Here is a 21481-nt window from a genome sequence, read left to right on the forward strand (position 1 = left end):
TAACATTTTCTTAATAGCTCTATTTGTCTCTTCTCTTTTAAATGTAATGTTACAACTTTAATACTTTGTTCTTTTTCATTATTGAAAAATGTCTCCTTATTGGTATCTCTGCCCCTAAAACTTCTCAAGACTAATCAAGTCTTCACACTGCCGCCCAAATGATCTTTCTATAACATAACAATGATCGTATTACCCCTCTGATTAAAGACCTTCAGTGGTTTCCCACAATCCAGAGGATAAAACCCGAACTCCTCAGAAGAGCATAAAAATAATACGATGCCTCCTATCACTGCAACTTTACCAACTGTTGTGACGGAAGTCAACCTCCATGCTCTTCTCACACTGAACTACATGCGTTCTTAGAAAAGGTGAGCTATTTCACCTCTGTGCCTTTGTTCATACTGCTGCTTTACCTGAAACGATCTTCCATTCCTCACCTGTCTGATAACTACAACCCATCTTTAAGGATTCAATGGAAGTATTCATCTCTGGTTTCTGATCTGTCCAGAAAGTATTGCTTCTTCTCGAGTCCCACTGCACCCTGTGCAGCTAGCTGCCTACATGTCTGTCTCCTTCTGTTAGACTAGAAGCTCCTAAAAGGCAGAAAGAGTACCCAATTCGATGCTGATTCTATCTGGCAGTATAGCATAGTGTTAAGAGTGCAGGTTTGGAAGTCAGACAAACTTAAGGTTAAAATCCCAGTTTTGCCACTCACTAGGTATGCTACTTAAACTTTCTGAGCTTCTGTTTCTTCACCTGCAAAGTGAAGATTATATAATAAAACCCATTACCCCACAGTGTCATTGTAAGGAATAAGTAAACTATTATGTATAAAATGGTACAGTGCCTACTATATGATTTTTAATGAATAAACGTATTTTTGATGAAGAGATTAATGAGTTACTACCTCCTAGGTGGGCAAAGAAAGGGTGAGATAGGTCAAAATAAAAAGTATCATCTCTGAAATCACTTTTGCTAGGCTACTCTAAAGAAAATTGGTAAGTAATACAGGAAGCCTCTTACGTATCTACCATGTGGTCAGAAAATGACAGAGAACGGCAAAAGGACTCAACTGGAAATAAATAAAAGTTTGAGGAAACTAAAAGGTTGAGGAAGAGGAGAGATTCTAGATGGGGTCAGATGGGAGAGATCAGAACCCAGTGATGACAATGAAGGCAAAGAATGCATAGAGAAGGGAATGGGGGGGAGAAGGAGAAGTAGAAGGTAAGAAGTAGAAAAACACAAAAACTTGAAAGTAGAATCTTTCCAAGCAACAACAAGATCTAAGATGTAGTCATATAGATCCTAGGATAAATCACATGAAACTGCAAATATTGAACTATTTTCGACTAAAAAACCAGACTGGTCCATTTTTAAAATAATAAATTGGACCTTTTTTAAATAATAAAATTTGGGGGATTACATATTAATTCCATGAATTCCATTTTACATTCTACCTTTTGCCTTGAGTGCCTGAGACAATGTAGGGCTCCTAAGAAAATTATGGAAAACAAAAAAATTACTTTCCTATTAAAATGTCCTGGATGTTCTCTGGAACACAATTTAGAAATTGCTGCTGTAATTTACATTAAAAGATAAGAGACTAAATAAATAAACTTCTTTGGCTGAACCCTCTCATTTGAATTTTATACTTTCTAGTTGTGTTTGGATTCTAACTTCATAGAAATCATAGTTACCCAAAATTATGTGCAGTAACAAATACAATGAACCAAGAGTCATAAGACCTGGGTTTTAAACCTGGTCCCAAATATGTATTAGCTGGGAAATACTGGGCTAGTCAATGAATGTCTGTGAATCTAAGTTTTCTCTCATCTGTAAAACAGGAATAACATCTGTCTTGTGTTGTTGTATTAAATATAATGCCTATAAAGCACCTAGAATTACACTTAACAAATGGAAGCTTATTGTTACTAAATGAGGAAACAACTGTAAAAGTGTAGTAAATGAGAATGTAAATTACCCTAGTATCATACAGACAAAATATATGAAAGTGACAATGATTTGACTTGTTACATGTGACAAGATTGAAGTGAATCATACTGTTTGTATGACAATAACCTGCTCATTTTTAAATATGGAAAACAAGCATGGGCAAATATTTCTATAATAAATAGATTATTTACGGGCTGTGAATTTGTCATCTACCTCCTCATGATATTTTCCAATGTGACTTTTAACTTCATCAACCCGAAAAGATAACAACATTCTCCAGACGAGTCATATCGATAACAAACTTTGCAAGCTGGATAAGCAAAGATTTCCTTATTGCTAACAGTGTGAGGAAGCAATGCTAGCTAAAATGAGATATGGTAAATATTTATGCAAAATTAACAGAACTTTACCCCACAGGGAGGCTGCAAGCATGGGAAAAAGCAGCTTCCCAGAACTCAGCATAGCGGATGTCTGTAGATCTCCCTAAGGGCTATAAAGTCTCCACATCCATAAGAATGCTTCAAAGGGCACTGCCTTTTTGCATGCAGCCTCTTTGTAAGTCTGAAACCTAGTAAAATTCTCAAATCAGAATTCTCTAGCCTTTCTCTACCTAGAAACAGTACTTATTAAATAATGATTTGGTTTGTGAGCTTCTTTTTTAAACCAATTATCTGCCTGTCTCTGTTCTAGACTCTCTAGGGTACCAAGAAAATGCAAGAAAACAATTCATAGCTAGAAAGAGTTAATAGGTTAAAAAACAACACACTGAAATATCTCTTAAGCAAGTTTTCCAATGTTATGGCATAAAGAGTGGCTAGACTAAAACGATTCATGCCACGGAATTGTCAGTAACAACAATAAAAAAAACTCACAAAGAAGAAATGAAGATTAAAAGTAACAATGTATTATGGCACAGAAGATGCATCTAGAGCTAGAATAAAAGGGATATTTCTTTAAGTGGCAGAAAATATAAACTAAATGACAAAGAAGAGAAGATCACTACTATAACAAGAAATCTTTAAAAAGAAAATATAGTCTCCATTACCACTTAACCAAACATAGATACTTGCTAAGAAAAAACTTAAACCCAATTTGCTTATATCATTTGTTCCACAAAGGCCCAATCACTTACTATTAAAATCATTCATTTGCTGCCTTTTCTTACTCTTATGTACTCAGTATAACAATTTTTTGAGTCACTTCTGTTTTGTGTGCCTATAATAAAAAATAAATAAATAAAACTTGTATTAGATGGGCCTTAAACTTCTTTTATTTATTTATTTATTTGTTTGTTTGTTTGTGTTGGGTCTTCGTTGCTGCGCGTGGGCTCTCTCTAGTTGTGGCGAGCGAGGGCTACTCTTCATTGCGGTACGCGGGCTTCTCATTGCAGTGGCTTCTCTTGTTGCGGAGCCCGGGCTCTAGGCACGTGAGCTTCAGTAGTTGTGGAACACGGACTCAGTAGTTGTGGCTCGTGGGCTCTAGAGCACAGGCTCAGTAGTTGTGGCGCATGGGCTTAGTTGCTCCGCGGCATGTGGGATCTTCCCGGACCAGGGCTCAAACCCGTGTACCCTTCATTGGCAGGTGGATTCTTAACCATTGCGCCACCAGGAAAGTCCCTTCAACTTCTTAAAAGAGCTTTGGAATAGTTATAATGGAAAATGATTTACAAGCAACACATATTCGGCTTCAAAAAGTCCAATGTTTACAGATGTATGTATATATTTTCAAAAAATGAGTAAGAAACGGAAATACAATGTAGCCATTTTTTAGAGGAAATGAGACAAAATCCCTCTGGAAAAGGGAGTAAGTAAATAGGTGATTAAGAGTAAAAAGAATAAAACATAGTTATGAAATTATAATGTAAAGACAACACTTTAATGGTTTTGTTGAAGACAAAATCCACTTTCTGGGTTTCATCCAACTGATTTAAAAGATCCACTGACTGGTCCAGATGAGCCAATCATAGTATAAGCAAACCTGAGACCAGTAGGCCAGAAGAAAGTGGGCATTGGAATCATAATCCCAATTCTTCTGTTTAGAAACAATGTGACCGCAATTCTTCTGTTTTGAAACTATACGACCTTGAGCAAGTAGTGAAGGTCTCAGAACATCATTTTTCTCTGTTTTAAAATAGGAACAACAATATTTAACTTACATAGCTGAGAAAAATTTAAAAAGACGATGCACAGAGAGCACCTAGGACAGTGTTCAGCATTTAGTATGTACTCAATAAATATAAAATCCTTTACCACATCCCAAATTTCCTTATAAAACTAAATTTCATCTCAAGTTTTGTTTGTTTGTTTTTTTGCGGTACGTGGGCCTCTCACCGTTGTGGCCTCTCCCGTTGCGGAGCACAGGCCCGGACGCGCAGGCTCAGCGGCCATGGCTCACGCGCCCAGCCGCTCCGCTGCATGTGGGATCTTCCCAGACCGGGGCACGAACCTGTGTCCCCTGCATCGGCAGGCAGACTCTCAACCACTGCGCCACCAGGGAAGCCCCCATCTCATTTTAAATGTTCATTTTTCACCTAGTTTCACCTTGCCACCTTTCTAATGTGTAAACTATTAGAGCAACAAGTCATCATGACTTAAGCAGTCTTCCTAATAATCAAACTACTGTAGTTTCCAGGATCTTCCACTGATCAACTCATCACCATATTTATCACTGGATGACAAAGTATAGGCTTAATGGGTTGCTACTACCTTCATAGAGGTAGCTAATGAGTAGAGAGGTTCTCCTTCAAGTAGTGACTAAAGCAATGCCTAATCAATAAAATGTGATTTCTTCTATGCAAAAGCAATGGACATCTAAAAGCTTCTTAAATTTCAACCTATTCCATGCCCTTTTCATCTTAGTTTAGATAACTCACCAAAAAACAATTAAATTGAAAAATAGAAACGAAACATTAAAAGATAATATATGATAAAAAGTAACATTAATTTTTTTCTTTAAAAAATAAGACAAATTTAACAATTATGGTTTCATACCACTACTTCACCAAAATACACATGACTTCCCACCTTAACCTTCAACACTAATCAATGAATATCACTCTTACAGGTAAATTTCTTAATTCTTAAATGTAAATCAGCAGGTAACAAGAACACAAAATAACTCTGCTAACACAGTGACCTACACAGAGTAGCCATTCAATATTTAACTGAACAAATGAATAAACAAATGAACTGATGTTGTCCAGACAGAACTGGACAAATTCTGAGTGATCTAAAGCAGATTTAAAAGTTGATTGTCCTAATAAGAACCTGCTGTATAAAAAAATAAATTAAATAAAATTCAAAAACAAACAAACAAAAAGGGGTTGATTGTCAATCCTAAAGTCTTACTGATTCTGTAACTAGAGATGTTATTGTTTCACAGTCTGAGTTGAAATAACCGTCTCTTTAGTCTATTCCTCACTTGCAAATGCACCTTAATTCTAAGAACAGCCTATAATTTGAAATATAAGAGAAAGGGAATATTATCACAGCAAGGAAAAAACACTGTCACAGCAGTAGCAGCAGCAAATACATATGAATTAAAAATCATTTTAAATGCATAGATCAAAGTTGTAGGAACACCTAATTCCTGAGGTTTAAACAATAAGAGCTATTATAACTTACTGACCTCTTTAATGTACTTAAATACATTCTCGTTTAATCTTCATGACGACGCTAAAGGTAAGTGATATTATTCCAATTTTTACAGATGAGAAAACTAAACTGTTGTTCAGAGACGTAAATTTGCCTAAGGTCTTCCAGCTTGTAAGCAGAACAAGTCTGACGCACCAAAACCCAGGCTCTTTTCTCTACATCATCCTCATTCATTTCCCTTTTACTACTCCTCTCTTACAAAGGCTAAAAAATTAAAATTAATATATATATATATATAATTAAGTGCTAAAATATCTTTTCCTTTAAAAGCTACTTTTCATCTCTAACGAAGAGAAAATCTCAAAAAGAATTCTGCCAGGGAAGTCAAAATTAATATAATTACTAATATTTATTAATAGATATATTTTACTTAATTCTTTTTTTGGAAACAAATTATACCTTGTATCCTGTTATGCAATAATTGCATGGTAAGAACCTTCTCTCTCTCTTTTTTTTTAACTATTCACATCCATTTACTAACACACCCAATTTACTTTTAATCACTGTCTCAAGAATTCTGATCATGTAGGGCTTCTGGATAAATACACAAGAAGCACAAGTTAACACAAATACATAAGTTACAAGAAACCACAAACCGTTCCCCAAATTACGCAATAAACAAATGCAACTAAAATGCAACCAAAATGCAAGTATATTATTCTGACAAAGGTACTAACAAACTATTATCTCTGAAAATGAATGTTTTTCAATCATGATACAACAGAAAAATAATATGAACAAAAGGCAAATCAAACAGTTATTCTCCATGGGAAAAAACTGCTTACTATTATTTTTATTAAAAATAGACTGTATTGCCCCAAAGCCAGAATCAATCCAATGCCAAGAAAAAATCAAATTTAAATAAAATTTTATGTGCAAATCAATGATAGCCAATTTTCTACTTCAGTCACTACATGGATTCTGAAATGAGATTAACAATATAACTTAATTAAAGAAAACGAAAACTACTTGGATACCTAGAAAGACCACTTTAATCTAAGTATTTCTAGGCACAGTGAAAGAAGCCAGTTAAGAAAACATAATTAGATAACACTATACTAAAATAAACTATTTTCTTCATGTTATATACAATAATTTATTCACTATCCTGCATAAATCCTCTCTGATCACCTCATTGTCACCTGCCAATCTACAAACTGAAGAAGGGATTATATCTGTTTAATTTGATTCCCACTGTTACATAACACCCCCTCCCCAAAGAATGTCCTGTGAAACTTATGATTCTAGATCCATAATATAATGTCTATTACTCCCATAACCATAGAAATGATAAGTAAACTTACTGTATTACACTATATGCTAGTAAAATCTATGAAGTCTTGAGTCAAAATGGAGGCTTTAAAAAGGCCCTCAGATGAACTAACCTGAGCAGTTGAAAGTGACTTTAATTATTTCTAAACTAAAATGAGACAGACTCACTTCCATACTTTTATATCATCTTAGGGATCTCCTTAAAGATTTGATAGAACCTTTCTCTGCACAGCAAACAGCAGAGGTGAATACAGAATTTTTATAAATGATTCTGATGTTCGTCTCCAGAGTAAATAACATCACTGACTGGGAACTCCCAGAAGACTTAGAGCCATTAAGGGCTGGGATTCCTTTCAATTGGCATCATTCCAACAGAGGCTCAGTGAGAAATGGAACCTCCTGCAAATCAAATCTGTTGCAATGTTATTTTTTCCAGAGGTTAATTACCTGCTTATACCACACACACACACACACACACACACACACACACGCACTAAAGTAGAGAAGAGGAGGAATTGGAAAAATAGATGACATTCTGCTGTAAGCCTCCTCCAGAAATACTCAAAATGAAATCAAAACAACTTTCTGGCTGTCAAATCCTAGACATACTTCATGAACATCCTTTCCTACTTGACACCTGTCAGTCCACAGTACCATTACCTCCAACTAAATAGTAAGAATTTACTAAAAGAAGTTACACTTTCATATTTTATCTTTCAGAGATACTCAGTGAAATATTTATGGGTGAAATTATGATATCCAGCAACTGCTTCAAAATAATCCAGTGGAGAAGCAGGGAAAGGAAACAGATGAACCAAGACTGTCCATACACCGAATGGTATTGATGCTAATGATGAGAACATGGAGGTTTATCATACTGTTCTCTGTACTTTTGTATATGTTTGAAATATTCCATAAAAGAAAACTTTCACATTTAACAAGCATTTATTGATCACCTCCAGTGGTAGACTATATTATTGCTCCTAATTATTCACTCTCCCGTTTCCTTCCTTAAGAGGATTATACAGCCTCACCCATTATCATTTGACTTGCAATGCCACCTGTGGGAGGAGTATACATCCGTGGCCCACTGACAATGAGCGTGACCATATGACTGCTTTGGCCAAGGACATGTAAGTGATGTAATGTACACCTTGATTGAGTAGAAGTTTTAAAAGCCATTGTACGTTTGCATGAGCAGTTTTCCTGCTCTTTCCCTCTGCCACAGTAATGGCATATTGGGTTCCAAAAATGCTTCAACCAATCCACAGCTGACAAGATGCAATGTAAGCAAGAAGTAAACCAGTAAGCCACGGATATTTGAAGGTGTTGCTATGGTAGCACAACCTAGCAAAAGCTGATAGATACACCTACTACAGGCTAGGTACCAAGAATATTAAAATATTATAAGAATGTTTAGGAAAGTAGACATACACAAAAATGAACTATAGGTATCTTTGAGGGGAGAGTCTGAGAACCAGAGGGTGTATACGAATAGGGCTAAGATCAGAGGGAGACTTTATATAGTATTGTATCATATTATCTATCACTTGAATTTTCATGCGTGTGTACGTGTGTGTGTGTGTGTCTGTGTGCGTGTGTGTGAGCTGAATAACGTCATCTGGATAGCTGGATAATTTGGGCGATTTTTTTTTCTTCCTTATGCTTTTTAGCATTAAAAGGGAATAAAAATATAATAAAGCAGATAATAATTGATTAAAAATGAACAAGAACTATCCTCCTACCCTTAAGGAACTCGAAAATTAGTTGCAATTTAGCTTTAAAGAAAACTTCTTTCCATAAAACATTCATTGTTAATTCTTTAAAGTGGCAAAGGCTAACTGGGAAAACAACGTTTTTAAAAATTAGGAGTATAACACATGCAATTCTATCAGTTTGCTCATCCTAAGGTGTCAGCAAAGCCAGTACAGGGTTTTGTATATGGGTGGTGCAGCTACCGACCTCAAAGGAAATTCTCTCAATTACATTATTTTAGTATGCCAATTAAGCTGGTGAAGAAGCTCACTCTAGGTGTTAAGTTTTGTGAATATGCCTTAACCACAGACAAGCCTTAACTACAGACAAGGTATCTACTCCACTAAGTTAATCCACGTAGGGTAAAATTATTTTAAAAAGCATTAGAAGAAAAAAGAAAAGGAAAAAATTCTAACCATGACTCTTGTGGTGATTAAACAACACTTGAATGGCTACAGAAGTCTCAAGGCCAATAAACTAATGCTTTACTACATGACTATGTTTTTACCTAAATTTGAGCAATAACCTGCAAATATGATTAGGGACATGTCCACACTTTTCATCTTAGGATCTCAAAGCACTTTACAAACATTAATTTAACCCTCATATCGCCTGAGAGTTAAGTATTATACAGCATTATAACCATCTATCCTGCCACTACAAAATATTTAAATACCCCTTCAGCAGTACTTGCCCTGAGGAGGTCTTGCCCAAACAGCCAATAAGACAGGAAGTAAGCTGACAGTGCATGGCATGTGCCACCAACAATCTCTGAAAAGATCAGACCCTTACCCACAAGAACCACTTCCCCTGAGTAAACCACAGAGACTGTACAGGACAACCACGACAGATCAGCTTGTGTCTGGAACACAGGCAGAGTTTTCCGTCTAAAATCTATGGAAGGATATGTCTAAGCACCTTCACAAGGTATCTTATATGTATTTAAGTATATATGTATATTTGGGGGACTTGTTACTCTTCTGGACAAGACATAGCCACCTTCTGCCTTGTATGATCAATTTCACATATAATTTATTCAGATGCTGAGAAGTCTCCAGTTTTTCAACAACAGAATAATCTACATTTTCTGAATCCACAGAAGACCTGCAAAATCCTCCTTAAGCTCAAGTGTGGGAACCTAAGATCAGCATTTAAATGTAATATTTAACCAAAACTGTAGTCTCAGAGCAATACCTTTAAATGCCTACAATAGGCAACAAAAGACAAAGCAGTGTGACAAGTGGCTAAGAGTAAACATTAACTAAACCAGGTTTTCTTACATATTTCCAATTTCTTCATGAATTGTTACTCACAGTCCCACGACAAGAAATCTACTTTTTCACTGCCATTATTAGATTTGCTTCTCTCTCAACACTGGGAAGCCACCCAGGCCTATCATGTGACTGTGATCTCAAAAACCAGGATTCAGCACTTGAATTAGTAAGAGATCCTGTTTTGGTATGAATCTAAACTGTCAGCTGCATTGGTGCATGTTAATTTAGTACGGAAAATTTAGTATATTTCTCCTTTTACTGAAAGTCACTAATGCATTCTTATGCAATTTAGGCAGGGCCTCTGACCTTTGGCACCATCATGAATTACCTCTACAAAATCAAAAAGCTGAAAATTATTCTTGGTACTAGCTTCATAGGTTTGTCTTGGAGTTAGAAACTCTCTTATAAACTTCTTTCTTATAAGGCTATCTTGGTACTCTAGATATCCTAAGTAGAGAAAGTAAAATGCCCTAGATCTGGCCTGTTTCCAAAATTCTAAAGTTTGAGGAAACAAAATCACTAGCAAAACACAAAAGAACAAAGACATCTATTTAAATAATTTTAAACTAAGTATCAACGATAAAGGTCTACTAATACAACATTCAAAAGCTTTATAATCTTACATATATATATCTTATAATAATTTAAGTACCCACTTTTCCCTTCTGTTACTTATCATTAATAACAATTCTTGTAAATACAGTAAGAAACTAAAACCTTATTTCAACATTAATAACAGTATATCTTACTCGAAAAATAGTGCTAAGCATTGAAAGTCTATTTCTTTTCACCAATATGTAGAAATAACAAGAAAAAATAAAGTAAAACCACACACGCACAAACAATGGAAAAAATGACACACAATTTAAGATAAGACTGAAAAACCACCACAAAAAAAAAAAAAAGGAAGGAATAACAACTTACAGATGTATCTCACCATATGGTAACAGAGATTTTACTTTAAAGCTACAATCACATCTCTTCACTTACTTCTAAGTTCAGAGATGTTTCATCTTCATTTCTGATTAATTTTCAACCAAGGATGGCTTATCATTTGCTACACTTTTGACACATAACTGATAACACTGGTTACATTAGGGGCACTCATATTGGAAAGAATCACTTCGTAAACAAGGCTTTTATAACATGAGTAATTGCTTAATTAGTCGATTTGCTAATTATGTTGTTTATATAAACCTGTTTGGTTTTTTTTTTTTGATGGTGACATCTCCCGCATCCATTCTAAAAAATATCTGAAGTAAAACTGAGTTAAAATGATCTTGAGAATCTCTTTACTCATAAATTTGGGCTATGCCGGGAGAAAACTGAAGACCCCTGTATTACAGTAAAACTAAACTGGAACTTGCTATTCTAGCATATGGGTAAACATAAAATATAGAATATCGTACTTTGCAGTAGGACAGCGCCAAAAGAAAAAAATCACTTTGCACTAGAAGAGCAGTTGGAGAAAAGTTAACAGAATACTAAGAGGAACAGGTTAATTTTAGACACGAATCAACAGAACATACAACTTGGCTAAGCAATGAATAAGGGTGGGGGAAGGAAAGGGTGGTGGATAACCGTCTGAACCATTCACAGTCACATAAACATAAAATGGGAGGAGATCATTATTTAGCCTGGTAGAGCAAGTATATACAAGTAACAGGACAACTTAAAAGAAAAGTCTGTGCTAAAGATCAGGAAAAACTTCCTGACTACAAGATCTATCAGATTGTTGTTCAGTCTCCTGAGGAAGTGACGAGAGCTTTATCCTCTAGAGATACTTAAAATTAGAATGGATAAGGTGCTAGAAAGCATCCTGTAACCGAAAAATCCAACTCTGATTTAGTCAGCTTGGAAAGTTACAAGAGAAGTAGAACAGAAAAAATATACATATAAAGACAATAATTTAAAGTGAAAAGCGGGGGACTTGAGAGCCGGAAAATCTAGGTCATATCTTGGGTCGATCCTTTCCAGTTTTATAATCTTGACCTAAGTGCTACGAGTTGCCTAAAGTGTAAGTGATGATCTGCCTCACGCTGAGCTGAAGAACTACAGTACTATTGGATATCATTACATACATCAGGGTATTTCACACAAAAGGAAACAAAATATTTATAATTTTGCTGATTTTAAAACTGCAGTTCAAATACCACTATTCTGAAGACCCTTAATTATTAAAAGGAAAAGGAGCATGTCTTCAAATGAAGCTTTAAAACATCATCCAAACCAAGTTTTAATGGTTGAGACTTAATGAAGTTAAGCTCCCTGTTTGTGAAAATGTGGCATGGTCAATTTCTAGGAGATAAGCAATTATACGATAAGAAACATTTTTAGTAACTTTGTTAGACAACCATGATGTAAAAGCGCTTCTCCAATTACCTCTGGAAAACCATTAATATATTCTGCTGCTTCTATAACCCGTATCAGTATGGTAGGCAATTCATACCCATTTCTAGACAGCTTTCAGAAGAGGCAATCACATTTTGTTTACTCAAAGATTTTCCAACTGTTTTCCCTAGAATCACAATGCTCCACAGAAAAATATGTAAAATCCATCATTTATGGGTTTCATCAATGTATGCCTCAAATATCATTTCCTAAATTGAAATTTTAAAGAAGTCGTACATGTTAACTCAATGTCATATGCTACATTTTAACAACTGGAAGCCACTAATGTGTTAAGTGGTATTACCAGGTTAACATATTTTTGTAATGATTCAAATAAAGCTTCTCTTGTCATCTCACTGAATACATATGAACATCTTTTAAATGTGCCATCTATCTGTAAGACTATAGCTCTGTACTTTTAAAAAAATTTACTTCAGACTGTACATGTTGACTCATGTAAAAGTGTACAAGTGAATGTACTACTGCATACCTGTATGAATCAGGATTTTAAACTGAACAACTAGAAGAAAAGACAACATAAAATTGAATACGAAGCTAGCACTGTGATCCTGGTCCCCACTTTCAATTTGGTATTTATCAAATGACTGATTTTGTAAGTGAATGTGACAAATAATCTCACCTTGCAGATGACTCAAGCAGCCTTGAAGATAGCACACATACAGAATTTTGTTTTGTTTTGTTTTTTAACCAAAAGCATTCTTATATGGCAGTGTTGGCAGAAAAAGTATCATGAATGGAAACGCTAATTACTGGGTAAATGCATATAAAGCCACAGGTTTCCAGACTCTAAAAACTTGCTTCAAAAAAAAACAAAAAACACAAAGAACAAAAAATCTGCTTCAGTTAAACAAGCTTAAAGCTGACCTTACAGTGCTAAAAAAAAAAAAAAAAAGCCAATATATTTAAAACCTTTGTTTATCTATAAATCAAAAACAACAAAATCCACCAGTCCTAGACAAAAGTTCATTTACTTCAACAAAGACCTTTATAACAAAATCCCACCTGTATTGTCCCTGAAAACTCATTGTTCTAGAAGATAGCCTGAAATAATTTACTCAGTCCATTGAAAAAGCATTCTCTCCTCGTATCCCTCAGAAGAAATTCCAATTGCCACACAACCCCTAAACTCTCAGGGAGACACAAGCATCTAGGAGGATCAGAAACAATCAGGATATATTTTAGGACTGAATGCAGCAATCAATGTAAACCGAACAGCAGCAATCAGATATTTCTACCACTTTTAAAGTGCTGGTTCTAAAAATTGAAAAACATAGTCTCCAGGTCTCAAAGAAGTTACAGAGCAAGACACTGGATGGTATTCAAGAGCTGGTTAGATTTTTTTTTTTTTTAACAGTTCAGATACACTACATAAAAACAGTAGCTACCGTGAACACACAGTTTGAGTTTTAAATTGATAACTACGCCTTTAAAGGGGGGGCTGGAGAGCCTGAGGAGTAGAGGATGAAGAGGAAAAAAATGGTAGTAAACAAATGTGTTAATTTAACTGCAAAATAATAACAGGATATAACAGAGTTCTGAGTATCCAAAGTAACCAATCAGAGCCTAAACATAGCTGAATTCCATCCCAGCCCCAGCACGTCCCTAACACAAGAATAAAACCCTTCTTATCTTGTTCAGCCATGTGTCGCCTGCCACAAACTGCAAAACAGAACAACGCCCAGAACCAGCTAGTCTGATTTCAACTGAGGACAGACTCTGTAGTCAGAAGCACCACAATGAAAGAACTCTAACTCACACAGCTGGCCTGGTGGGTCAGCACACTCTACAAAACAAAGCCACACCACATACAGTACTTCAAACTTGAAAGGACCTTTAAAAAGGCACTGTTAATTTGCCAATAGCTCTAGAATCAGCAAAATATACCTACAGGTCACTGGAGTCAGACAATGAGAAAAGAGGATGAGGTAGGTAAGGCTGAGAAGAAGCTAGGAACTATTCTATACTCATAACTTTATTAAGGCATCCTGGCACAGAAATAACACTAAACCAGTACTTCCAGATTTCACCCCTACCTATGTTCAAATCAGGGACAGCTACTCTCCTAAGAGCCAATGGATGCTTGATATTTACAGAATAAGATACGTTTAAAGAAAAAGCAATGGTCACATAAGAATAAATCTTGTGTGTGGTGGGGGGAACTAGCAGTAAATTCCAAAGAAACACAAATCTATACTGTCTCAGCAATGCACATTAAATTAGGTGGCTTTTAAAGTCTTTCTTCTTTTAAAGAATATGTGAAATCAGGCAGCACCTGAACTCATCCAAGAATATCAATACCCAAACCAATTTGCAGATTCATCTTAGAATATTCATCTCGTAATCCTTTGTGCCTAGCACAGTGCCTGGCAAAAAACAGGCATTAATTAATTTCATGCTTATTGTACATTTTTATCTCATCTAAGTTACAGAAAATACAAATCCCAAGATTTTATTTCCAAGATAATGGAAAGAGGAAGAAAATCTCTGAGAAGCAAAGAAGAAGAAACGTCATTACTTGGGGGCTTTTAGGTGATTTTCATGCGGAATGAGCTAGTGACCCTAGGTTCTGTTTCTACAAAATTAAACACCCCTACTGTTGCAATGAAAACTACCAACACCACATTAGTTCCTAATAAGACTTGTCTGCAGGGTCAACAGAGAAGGCAAGAATTGAATGAACAAGGAAAACAATTACCCACACACCCATGAAAGTGATTTCTCAGAGGCAAAAAACACCCTGAAAGGAAAAGGAATGGGAATAACTAGAAGAAATCAAGATAAGCATTGTTGCTACTCGTATGAAATGTACTCTGAGAAGCTGAAAATTAAACACAGTAAAAAAAATACACAAACAAAGAATAAATAGTTTAAATATTTAATGGAATCTCTTAGGTGAACATTCACGTGATACTGAAAAGCATCAACAGGAACAGGAAATTCTGTTTCTGGAGTAGCTGTTATGGTATGACAATGGAATTTGGCCCTTTTAAAATCAACAAATGAGGCTTACAATTGGGTGAAACTCTCTTATTAGGAAATTCAACTACTTTCTGCTGGAGTACTATTGTTGTACTTCTCATCAAAGTGCTTTCTTTGGGCCCTTACTTCAGTTATTTGATCTTTTTTTTTTTTTTTAATGATTTAAAAATTTTAAAGGTTGAAAAAAAAAAAAAAAAAAAGCTGACTGAAACTTGGGACCTGGATACAATGTCATAATTAAACTGATAAATAAAATATAGTAAAGGAATATGCTTTTATCACTTAACCTAATATTCCAAAGAATAACTCTTAAGAGTAAGGGAACTCCACTGAAACCACAAATGGTTTAAGCTCAATTCACCAACCACCACCAAGCAACACAGTTAAGTACTATAAAGGACTCACCCAACTCAACAAATCCACCTGCCAGCTTCTACTACATAATTCGCTTAGGCTTTACACCCCTTAAATGCAAATGTTTCTGGAATATGAAATCCTAAAAATGCAATAATTAAGATCAAGCCCCATGATGTTCCCGAGCCCTTTTTCAGTTCCTTGATACTGTTCCCACCAGGAACCTGTGATTTACTAGTACTTCCAACATTCTGGAAAACTATTAGATAATAAACACTGTGCAAGTCAATGCTTCAAGGACATCAAATTCATAAATCATGCGGCAGTCTCAGAGTGAAGTTCACAAACAGAAAATCCTAAAATGCAATAGGCTCTAGAGAACTACAGGACAGGAGTAAAACTGACGATGCACCAATACCCCAGCCGACATCGGGCACTGACCTTCACCCAAAATGACCTTCCTCTCTCTGGTTCCAAGATCAGTACAGAATCCTAATGCACACTAAGGGCAGAAAAACACAATCGTGGCTTTACCTACCCCTCCTCCGAGAATCTGGAGAAAAGTTTCTCTCCAGAAAAAACAAAACAAAACTACGTTTCCAAATTCAATCAACCGGGTAACTTGGCAGCAACCCCAGACTAATTGCAGAGCTCGGAAATAACCCTCTGTCCGCTGCCTGTCAACTTCACTCGGCAAAGGCAATCAGCAATCGCTGACCCTCCTGCTAGGTCGGGCCCCATCCTGGGAGGCTAAGCGCAGGGGGAGCTTCATACCAACCTGTCGGTGATAGTAGACTGTGTGCCACTCATTGGGGCCCTTTGGCGAGAGGTCCTCCTTTTATCCAACTTGCATTTTACAGTAACACCTCCACCCCACCCCCAGCACTCTGGGATCAGGCCCGACTCCGTAGGGGACACAAGAGTCCAACTCAAAACTCCATTCAGTCATCTAGAACGTCCGACTGGAAGTGGTCAAGGAAAGGGGATGTGGGTGGGAGCGAGGCAAGTTATCTCCCAAATCAAGCCGAGCAAGTCCGCCAGCAGGCGAGTTCTAGAGCTAAGGAGCGATCCTCCTCGGGAAGGCACCGGAGAAAACTTTGTCACGGAGGGAAGTCGGCGAGCCTCGGGGAAGGCGGCCCGGGAGTCCCTCCGGGGCCGGGGTGGGATCGGCTCGGGGCTGGATGTCGGCTCCTCCTCGCGGCCTTGGGGGCCTGAAAGTCTCCGCGCCGGGCCGGGCCCGCTGGGCTCCGCTGCCTATCTGGGGCTGCCGGCCGCTCTTGGCCGCAGTCTCGGCCGCGTCTCGGGCCGCCCCGCGCCAGGCGCGCGCGGCTCCATGGCCCCGGACCGGGGGACACCGCTCGTTCTCCTCGCCGCCCTCACCAGGCTCCGGGCGCCGGGACAAGCGCGGGTGCCGGGCAAGGGGGGGTCCCGCAGCCGGAGGTGACAGGAACCTGGTCTCTCAGCGCCGCGGGCTGCTACCCATCTCTCGGAGGCCCGGGCTCTTCCGCGGTCTGCACAGGCGGCGGCAGCGGCTCCTCCCCGACGCGCCGGTAGGCGGCGGTTCCCGCGAGGGGCGGGAGGTTCCCGTCCGACCCGGCCTGGAAGCACCAGCGCCGGAGGCCGGCGGCGACTCGGGGTGCAGGGCCGGCTTGCCGGGTTCTGGGGCCCTCGCGGGAGCGCGCGCGGCAAGCAGAGGAGGCCGCCAGCGGTGGGGGCCGCGCGACAATCGCAGGCGCGCGCACGGGTTCCGGTTCCGGTTCTGACTTCCCGGCCCCGGCCGCATCCAGCGCGAGCTCTCTCTTCCCCTCCCCCGTCCACTTTTTTGGCCTCCTCCCCTCTGACTTCGGGAAGCCGTCTCACCCGGGATCCCTCCGCGGCGCGCCGAGCCGCCCCCGCCGCCCGCGCGACCCGCGCTCGCTGTCCCGCGTACCGCCCTCCGCTCGCCGACCGCGGGTGTGCGCCGCCCCCGCGCGGACGCCTCCGCCGCAGTCTTGTTGGAGGGAGCGAAAAAGTAGTTCTGCGGGGCGGAGGGAGGTGGGTTCCGTCTGGCTCTGGGAGTTCCACCCGCCAACCCACCGTTGTCCCCAGGTCCCCGGGAATGTCGGAGATCTGTACTTTGGGGCGTAGTTTGCACCAACTCGGCTTTCGCCTGAGACCGCCAAAGAGCACGCCCCCAATCCCAAGGAGTTGTGGATAAGAGGCTTTTTGGAAATTACCCACCCCCTTGTCCTCGAAACTTGTATTCTTTAAGGGAGCATACTTGTTTTCCTTTTCCGATAACACGCACAGACTGCTTTTGGCGGATGGAAGCGAACTCAGATGCGGGTTGCCGGACTCTACTCCTCTCTTGTGAAACAAACCCCAGCAAAGAGAGGTTTTGGCCTTGGCCGCTCACCTGGGGCACCTGCTGGCCACATCCCAGGGCAGGGGCCGCCGCGCACCAGTCTTGGCTGCACGCAGAGTGTTAGAGGATGGAGGTGTATAGGGCTGGGGAATTGGAGCCAGGATTTCTTCGTATAATGTTGCTTTTAGGCTGCTTCTGCCTTGGCAAAATGATATGTATTATTTGCCAAATTGAGCAAGCATGGTGCTTTCCACAGCGACTTAACAAGCTTGTTGTGGAAAGAAATGGGAGCAGAAAATAAAATATATTTATCCAGTAAATAGCATTACAGTTCCCTTTGAAGAGTTCCCCAATAATATTTTTTTTCCTGCTGGGTAGATAGATTTAGATAACTGTCCAGTTTTGATTGCATAATTCAGGATTACAGCGATTCAAGTACCATGTATAATGTATTTCTTCAATTCCGCCTGCAAACATCTGAAGTGGCTGTCTCTTTATCCAACTATTTTCAGACTTTTGAGTTCAAACCTGTATTGATGGGTAAGGGTCTTTAGCCTCTTTGTGGAAATCAAGTGGCAAAGCAAATCTAACAAACAGTGGACGTGGAGAGGGGAAACAATTACTTCTTAACAATGCTGTTTCTAAAAGTCAATCCGCAACAGTGCATAAAAGGATCATTATCCCTGAATAGATGCATGAGCTAAGGCTGACGTTAGAACGGGTAAAAAAAAGAAAAAGATAAACAGAGGCCAAAGATGACTCTTTATTGCTTGATTTTTTTTTTTTTTTTTTTTTAAGTTCAGCGCACAGCCAGCTAATTTTGTAATGTTTATTTTGGGAAAGAATGGAAGCCGATTAGGGTTCCAAGCCACTTTCCTAATGATCCAACCAGGACACATTGCCACCTGCTGGTGTACCCTAGCATGATAATTCTATCTTGAAAACTCATAATTGCACATTTTCTATATGTAACTGGAAAGAGCTCCATCAATCTATAAAAAATGACCAAAATGCAAACCTTATCCCCAAACGTTTGTCTTTCTTAGACATACTAAATATCTTTTTGGCCCTATTCTAATAATTTTATAGTGTGGGTATCAAATTAATTGGACCCAATGACTCATCAAATCATGCATTTTAAAAATGAGTTCCCCTCTTCTCTTCAAGAATGCCTCACTACACGAACTTCAGGAATAAAACAAACTGGGAAAGTTTCCTAATTCACCTTCTCTTCCTTGCATACAAAACCTCTTGGCAGGCTGCTTTCAAGATCTTTCCAAACTTAAACAGACCCAAAGTTCTAGCTGTGAGCAAAGAGGGCATTTGCTGTGGGAAAGCTTCAGAAGATGGTAAGCAAAGGATTTAATTAAGTCAGTGGTTATTCACTCCAGAGCTATTTTTTTTTAATGATGAAAATCTCTATATTCAGGCACAAAGCTCTAATGGTAAAAAATGTCCCTGAAAGCTTCTTTACAGCCGTTGATAGCTCTAGACTGTTTTAAGTCTGTGTATAGAATACCTTCAGAAGAGTCACACCAATTTAAGCAGAACACACGCCCCAGGGACATTAGTCCTTTACCTAGAAAAATGACATTGGTGACACCATCCACTGTGCATGCTCTTTGAGAACGTTTTCCAATGGGGGGTAATTCTAAACTACATCCTCATGCCTTCATCCATTCTTTCAACCTGCTTATTGAGCACCTACTATGTGTCTAACACTGTTCCAGGCATGGGAAGCAGAGTCCGAGGACAGCCGAAGGGCCTGTCTTTGTGGACCCAACTGGACATCATCATTCTGAAGGCAACTGCTCAAACAGGTGGCAAAAAAAGAAATTAAGTTCTTCCTCCTTCTTTTGGCAAACTGTTTTCTATACGTAGATTGTTGCCTCAAAAAGTAAGCAGTATTAGGAATGGTGGATGATAAGAACAGCTACGAAGTATTTTACCGATAAGTATAGATATGGGTCAACGTTTCTGCAAGCCAAAAGCCTTTTTTTTTTTTAAGCTTCTGGCAGAACCAGAACAAAGACATAAAGCCAGACTCTGGGTTGATAAAAAGTTGTTTATTTTTATAAAATTTAGTACAAATCTCACTGAAATATAAATCCTTCTCGAGCAGTGTTAATGACTATTACATAGTAATCTAAATGCAAATGCGTACTTCATGTGTCCAACCACACCACATGTTAATTAGCCCTTCATGTGCCTCCTCATGTACAGACTCAGCTTCTTAACTGCTGAGCCACCTTCATTTCACATTTTTCTCTCAGCGAGTTTCCTTCAGAGTTTTCAGCTACAACAGCAAGAAAAGCTGAAATGAGGGATTCTCCTTCCCTTATCACTAGATAGGTTTCTCGAAATTCAAGAAACCTAAGTACATTCCCCTAAAAGAGCAAGGTCTGCAATCCCTTCACTTCTGAGGTGGAAGGAGAAAAGAATGGTACCAGATTAAGTCTATTCATTTGTCTGGTATGGGACAGCTTGCACTGTGCCAAAACTCAAGAGACGGCTTTTTCCTTTTCTTTTTTTTTTTTTTTTCTTTTGTGCCAAGCCACTCTTTTTTTTTTTTCTAACTAGGCTTTTGCTAAAATCAGCATTCCCCAGCATCCTACTTGGACCACAATTTTGTTGGATAGAAGCTAACCAGCATTTCAGGGATACTGATCATAGAAAAAAAGAGATGGAGATGCTACTGTCAGATTATTCTCATGTCCAGCATATCTCCTTAACCAGAAGACAGTCATTTTAAAAGACCCACGGTTAACATGCCTTTAAAGCCGCTTTTCCCAGAGCAATGATGACCTCATGCAGTTCCAACCACTTGGTCATACCTAGACAATGACGTCCATCTTCAAGACCACTCATTAGGCTAGGATTACCATCGAATGGGCTGATACTTCCTACTCACGTCCAGCCTTGACTTCAACATCCCCATACCCTCGCTCATCAGCTGAGCTACTCGCTCACCACTGGTCTCAACAACACAATCAAATGAATAAATAAACAACAAACAAACAAATAAATAAAACTTCCCTTTTTTCCCATAAAAGCCCTACGTTAAAGACCTGCATTAATAAAACACCACCTAATGTCTCTGTGAAATTCACAACGGGGTATTTCCTTAATTGACAATGGGGTTTAAACTGAAGCAGAGTAAACAAGTGACCTGCCCAAATGATCTGGCAGGTGAGTAGCCAATCTAGTTCAAAGAAACGAAGAATTCTCGATTCCTAAGCCCTTCTCCTACACTTACGTTCTTGCTTTTCCTAGCTGAGAGACTACTGATTAAGAAATATTTTTTCCTTCCAACACGGACCTTGTCATAATATATTATCCAGAGAGAGTGGCACCTTTTCCAGAGAAAAAGTAGTAACAGGATGAACAGGTAATGTATCTGAAATGGAGAAAAGAAAATAGCCTCATCGCCCTGAGGCCAGGACGTTTGGTCTTTGGTTCCGGTTTGCAGTATGTATAGCAGAGCC

General features: G+C 38.8%; 1 protein-coding gene across 2 annotated transcripts in view; it reads right to left on the reverse strand.

Annotated features, from left to right (window-relative positions):
* Positions 1-17280, reverse strand: part of ARHGEF12 (Rho guanine nucleotide exchange factor 12) — a 141983-nt gene extending 124703 nt beyond the window's left edge. The window contains exon 1 of one of the 2 annotated variants that reach the window (XM_029207188.1): positions 16431-17280. In XM_029207188.1, coding sequence (XP_029063021.1) covers positions 16431-16462 — 32 coding nt within the window. In that variant the 5' untranslated portion in view covers positions 16463-17280. The remainder of the gene's footprint in view (positions 1-16430) is intronic. The other variant, XM_029207190.1, reaches the window with a different exon arrangement.
* Between the last annotated feature and the right edge of the window lie 4201 nt (positions 17281-21481).

This window comes from Monodon monoceros, unplaced genomic scaffold (genome assembly GCF_005190385.1).
Source record: "Monodon monoceros isolate NGI ecotype Baffin Bay Population unplaced genomic scaffold, NGI_Narwhal_1 Super_Scaffold_7, whole genome shotgun sequence".
NCBI classification, from domain to species: Eukaryota; Metazoa; Chordata; class Mammalia; order Artiodactyla; family Monodontidae; genus Monodon; species Monodon monoceros.